Raw genomic sequence first — 6,097 nt, 5'->3', positions numbered from 1 at the left:
GCTCAGCCAGTGAGCGGGAACCGGTCTGTATGTGGGATCCGAACCCTCGGCGGGAGCGCCACTATGCTCTCAAGCGGCACACTGTAGCAGTGCGCCACTGGGCCGGCCCATTTATGTATATTGAACCCTGACCCCTCAAGGCATTTGAGTTTGCAACCCCTGATGTATGGTAATCCAAGTACAGGGTGGATACAAAGAAAATATTAATAACGGTATAGTTTTCTTTCTCACCAGTGACAGTACCTATATTATCTTCGAATCTTTTGCTTACATAACGCAACATAGGGCTGGCTGGTTAGTTCAGTTGGTTAGAATACAGTGTTGTAACACCAAGTTCAAGAGTTCAGATCCCTGTACTGGTCAGCTGGAAAAAAAAAAAAAAAACCCACATATAAACACGTATAAATGATTCAATTAATGTTAGTTTCCCTTTTCCATAGAGCAGTATTTAATAGTGGACAGCTTTCATCAGAATCACTTTGGGAATTTGTTAAAAATGCTACATTATTTCAGGCCTTGAGGTCCTTCAGTCTGTATTTTTAACGTTTTCCCTCTAAGTGATTCCTTTTTTGTGGGGGCGGGGGATGCTATTTAATATCCCCATTTTACAGATAAGTAGACTGACTCTGAAGTTTTTTAGTTTTTTAGTTGTTTTTTTTTATTTAAAGTCAATTGATACGGAACAAATTTAACGCACAAAGATTAATGTCCTTAATGCATAAAGAACTCTTAAAAATGAATTAGAGGGGCTGGCCCCGTGGCGCACTCGGGAGAGTGCAGTGCTGGGAGCGCAGCGACGCTCCCACCGTGGGTTCGGATCCTATAATAGGGATGGCCGGTGTGCTCACTGGCTGAGCGTGGTGCGGGCGACACCAAGCCAAGGGTTGCAATTCCCTTACCGGTCACGAAAAAGACAAAAAAAAAAAAAATGAATTAGAAAAATCTTAACAGAAATTTGGTGAAGAACATGAGCAGACAGGGCCGGCCCGGTGGCGCACTGCGCTAGTGTGCCACTTGGGAAGTGCGGTGGCGCTCCCGCCGAGGGTTCGGATCCCACATACAGACCGGTTCCCGCTCACTGGCTGAGCGAGGCGCGGGGGCAACACCGAGGGTTGCGATCCCGTTGCCGGTCCCGGTCCGGTACGGGGGCGACACTGAGGGTTGTGAAAAAAAAAAAAAAAAAAAAAAAAAAAAAAAAAAAAAAACATGAGCAGACAAATCACACATCCAAAAGAAACACAAGTGGCTAATAAATACATGCTAAGATGTTCATAGAAGTGGAAATTAGAACAGGAAAATGAGGGCCGGCCCAGTGGCGCACTGGATAGTGTAGGGCCGGCCTGGTGGCGCACTGCTGTAGTGCGCCACTTGGGAAGCGCGGCGGCGCTCTCGCCCGAGGGTTCGGATCCCACATACAGACCGGTTCCCACTCACTTGCTGAGCGAGGCATGGGAGCAACACTGAGGGTTGCAATCCCGTTGCCGGTCCCCGGTCCGGTACGGGGGCAACACTGAGGGTTGCGATCCGTTGCCGGACACGGAAAAAGACAAAAAAAAAAAAAAAAAGAACAGGAAAATGACATTTTTCATTTTTCAAACTGAAAAAGTATGATACTATATAATACTGGTGCTAAGTGAGAAACAATGTCAAAATCTTCTAGTACAAGTACAAATTGGTAAAACTTTTGAAGAACAGATTGGATTCTTAAATAGAACTCCTTAAAATATTCATACAATTTCAATCAATTATCCTACTTCTTGAAACCGTAAGCAGATCTTCAAACTTTTTTTTTTAATGTGGAAGGCAGTTATATAAAGGAAAAAAATTGGGAATAAACTGAATGTCCAACAATATGAGAATGGCTAAATAAATTATGGGCCTCCATAAAATGTAATATAATGCAGTTATGAAATTCATAATTTTGAAGAGAATTTAAGACAAAATTCTTAAGATGTAATATTAAGTGAAAAAGCAGGATGAAAAACTTCACTAAAAACAGGTATGTTTAAACTCCACATCTACATCCAAATAAAAGACTGAAAAAGATATATTTTTTATTTTATTTTATTTTTTTGCTAAAAGGGAAATTTATTTAATGTAAATGCATATGTTGGTAAAAAAGAAAGATCTCAAAATCAGCAATCACCTTTGCACCTTAGGAAACTAGAAAATGAGGAGCAAACTAAGCCTAGACCTAGCAAAGGAAATAAATAATAAAAATTAGAGCATAGGGCCGGTCCGGTGGCGCACTGGAGAGTGTGCTGCTTGGGAGTGCAGCGGCGCTCCCGCCGAGGGTTCAGGTCCCATGTGGAGACCGGTTCCCGCTCACTGGTTGAGCGTGGTGTGGGCGCAACACCGAGGGTTGCGATCCCGTTGCTGGTCCCCGGTACGGGTGCAACACTGAGGGTTGCGATCCCGTTGCTGGTCCCCGGTACGGGTGCAACACTGAGGGTTGCGATCCCGTTGCTGGTCCCCGGTACGGGTGCAACACTGAGGGTTGCGATCCCGTTGCTGGTCCCCGGTACGGGTGCAACACTGAGGGTTGCGATCCCGTTACCGGTCAGTAAAAAAAAGACAAAAAGGAAAAAACAAAATTAGAGCATAGATTAAAAGAAATAGAAAAGAAAAGTAGAGAAAATCATTGAAACCAAAAGTTGGTACTTTGATGAGATCCACAAAATTGCCTGACCTTTACCTAGATGGATTAAGAAAAAAGAGAGACTCAAATAACTAAAATCAGAAATGAAACCGGGGTCATTACAACCAAATTTACAGAAATCAAAAGAGTTATAAGAGAATACTATGAATAATTGTTAGTCAACAAATTACATCATCTAGATGAAATGAATAAATTCTTAGAAACACACCACCTACCAAGACTGAATTATGAAAAAACAAAGTTTGAACAGAACTATAGCTGGTAAGATGAGTGTACTAGTCCGTTTCTGTTGCTTATAACAAAACACACAGTACTGGGTAATTTATAAAGAAAACAAAATTTATTGCTTACAGTTTCAGAGGCTACGAAGTCCAGAGTCCAGGGAACACATCTAGTGAAGGCTTTCTTTGATGGAGACTTCAGTGATGGCAGGGTACCACATTTCGAAATGGCGGAGCAGAGAGAGCAAGAGAGAGACACTAACCTCCTCATTCACTCTCCTTTTAAAGCCTTCCAAACCACGCCCATGACCACCATTTTTAATCCATTCATTATGGCATGGTCCTACAATCTAATCACCTCTTCAAGGCCCCCCCATCAATTACCATAATAGGATTACCCACCCTCAACAGTTGCAATGGGTATTAAGTGTTGGGGGGATATTTAACCCAAGGCAATGAGTGATTATTGTTTTTTAGTTTCCTGATGCAGGACTCCTTTGAGGATTTCTTGCAGGGCTGGTCATGTGATGGTAAACTCCATCAGTTTTTGTCTGTCTGGAAAATACACTATTTCTCCCTCATTTCTGAAGGATAGCCTTGCTGGTTATAGTATTCTCGGCTGGCAGGTTTTTTTCTTTTAGTACTTTGAATATATTGTCCTACTTTCCTCTGGCCTGTAGAGTTTCTGTTGAGAAGTCTGCTGTTAGTCTGAAAGGGGCTCCCTTACAGGTGACTTGACACTTTTCTCTTGCTGCTTTTAAGATTCTCCCTTTGTCTTTGAGTTTTGATTATAATATGTCTTGGAGAGAGGATCTTTGAGCCTCCTGGTTCTGAAGGTTCATGTCTCTCTCTGTACCTGGGAAGTTTGAGGGTTATTATTTTGTTGAATAGGTTTTTCATGCCCTTTCATTTCTCCTGCCCTTCTGGAATGCCCGTGATTGGAATATTTGTGCACTTGAGGTTGTCTCCTAGCTCTCTTAGATTTTCTTCATTTTTTAAAATTCTTTTTTCCTTTTTTTTTGTCCACCTGGGTTATTTCAAAAAGACTATCTTCAAAATCAGAAATTCTTTCTTCTCCTTGCTCTAGGTTGTGTTAAGGTGCTTAAGCTCTTGGTTGTGTTTTTTATTTTGATGAGTGAATCTTTCTGTTCCATGAGTTCTACTACATTCTTTTTTAAGGTATTCGTCTTTTTGTAAATTTCCTGCTTCATATCCTGGATGTTTTTCTCATTTCATTATGTTGTCTGAGTCTTCTCATATCTCAGTGAGTTTCCTTAACATTGTTGCTCAGGATTCCTTTTCAGTCACTTCAGGGGTTTCTTGCTCTATAGGGTCTGGTATTTAAGAATTACTGTTTTCTTTTGGTGGTGTCATATTTTCTTGGGTTTTCATATTTCCAGTATCTCTACATTGACATCTGGTCATCCAGTAGAGCAGTTGCTGCTTCTATTACCCTGGTGTGGAGTTTGAGGAGAGAGTCGTCTTCTTTTTCCAGTCTCCTCTGGTGACTCTCCTTGTGTCAGTGCAGTCGAGTATCTGGTGGGCTGCCTGCATGGTGGTTGTGGCTAGTGCTGTGGCGGCTGTGGTGGTGGCTGTGGTGGGCCACACATGCGGAAGTGGTATTTTCGTTATGCTCCTTGTCTGCTTTCAGGCCGGGGAGACTGCCCTCTGCTCCTGCCTATGACCCTGGGCATGCTCTGCTGCTTGCCTGCTTCTGGGCTGAGGGGTCTGCAGCCTTTGTCTCCTGACTAGGCGCCTGGGCATGCTCTGCTTCTTGCCTGCTTCCCTAAGTGATTCTTATATCACTAAAACTTGAAAACCACTGTCATAGGTTAACCTCAAAATATTTTCAAAACTTGACTTTAAACTTTTTAAAATATTTTATTTGCATGCTCAATGTGTTTTACTCAGAAAGAATATTTAGTAATTCTGTTTTCTGTGGGTGTTAATAAGAACCAACAGTGTGAAAATTTAGATAAATTTTACGGGGTTTTTTTGTGTGTCAGTATGCTTAATTATATTATATGATGTTCCCAAATAATTTTTTCTTCCCAGATTTTAAAAGGAGAATGCCTCTTAGACCTTTCCAGTTTTACTGATAATAGGTAAGTATCTAGCACTAATGATGTTGGCCTATTACCAGCTGCCAATAATTTGTTGAAATTTGTTAAATGTAACATTATATCAAGGTAACTTTTCTAAGTCCAAGTTCCCTCTGCTTTACTGGCATTGAATAGGTGTTGTCACTAAGCCTTGCTGGCTGTAAGTACATCTATTTAAAGAAAGCATTGGCATTTAAAACAACTACTCTCCTGAAAAACTGATAAATGGACCCAATGATTCTGTATTTGATTTTACATCCTATCATTTTTCACATTTTGGCAAATTCAGAGTGCCCATATTTCAAAGCCACTATTGTTTCTTCAATGATCAGATATCATTTTCTTTTCCTTAATTAAATTTAGCTAATTTTCAGATTAAGTATTATGTATTCGCTTCACTCACTGTTTCAGAATAATTTATTGTTGTGTATGTGAACGTGAAAAATGTCCATAATCAGATAGGAACTTCTAATATTGTTAAATGGACACTTAATAAAAACTAGAAAGTCTTCAGCTTTCCCAAGCTGTCGACTCCAAATATACCTTCAAGTCAAGATAAATCCACTTTGTAACTTAGTTTTATTCTAGCAGCTCAAAATAATTCTCTTTGCAGCAAAGCAGTGAACAAGGAGTATGAAGAGTATGTTCTAACTGTTGGTGACTTTGATGAGAGGATCTTTTTGGGAGCAGATGCGGAAGAAGAAATCGGAACGCCTCGAAAATTCACTGGTGACACCCCATTAGGGAAACTGACAGCACAGGCTAATGTGGAGTATAACCTTCAACAACACTTTGAAAAAGTAATATACCCTAGCCTGGCCTCAGTCTTGAGTGATTTTTTTCTCTGTGTGTGTGATTCTACTAACAGCAGAAGCATCTTTCAAGTTAAATCTTGACTTTCATATTTCTCATAAAAGCCTTAAAAGGTAATTTTAAAACTATGCCACTTATTCCTAGGCAAAGCATATGTTAAATCAAAAAAAAAAAGAAGAAGAAGAAGGAGAAAAACTATGGCATTAGTATTTTTTTACCTCATTTCTTGCTGTTATTCATATTTTGGATACATTTTCCCAGCACACTTGGGCTTATTAGTAAAATATGTGTCTTGATAGAAA

General features: G+C 40.4%; 1 protein-coding gene across 1 annotated transcript in view; it reads left to right on the top strand.

The window, feature by feature from the left end:
- Positions 1 to 6,097, top strand: part of RBL1 (retinoblastoma-like 1) — a 71,289-nt gene that overhangs the window by 18,690 nt on the left and 46,502 nt on the right. Inside the window, exons 7-8 of the mRNA XM_008575398.1 lie at positions 4,936 to 4,985; positions 5,596 to 5,782. Coding sequence (XP_008573620.1) covers positions 4,936 to 4,985; positions 5,596 to 5,782 — 237 coding nt within the window. The remainder of the gene's footprint in view (positions 1 to 4,935; positions 4,986 to 5,595; positions 5,783 to 6,097) is intronic.

This window comes from Galeopterus variegatus, unplaced genomic scaffold (genome assembly GCF_000696425.1).
Source record: "Galeopterus variegatus unplaced genomic scaffold, G_variegatus-3.0.2 Scaffold59, whole genome shotgun sequence".
NCBI lineage: Eukaryota > Metazoa > Chordata > Mammalia > Dermoptera > Cynocephalidae > Galeopterus > Galeopterus variegatus.
The sequence above is the reverse complement of the archived record's forward strand: the minus strand, read 5'-3'. Positions and strand labels throughout refer to the sequence as shown.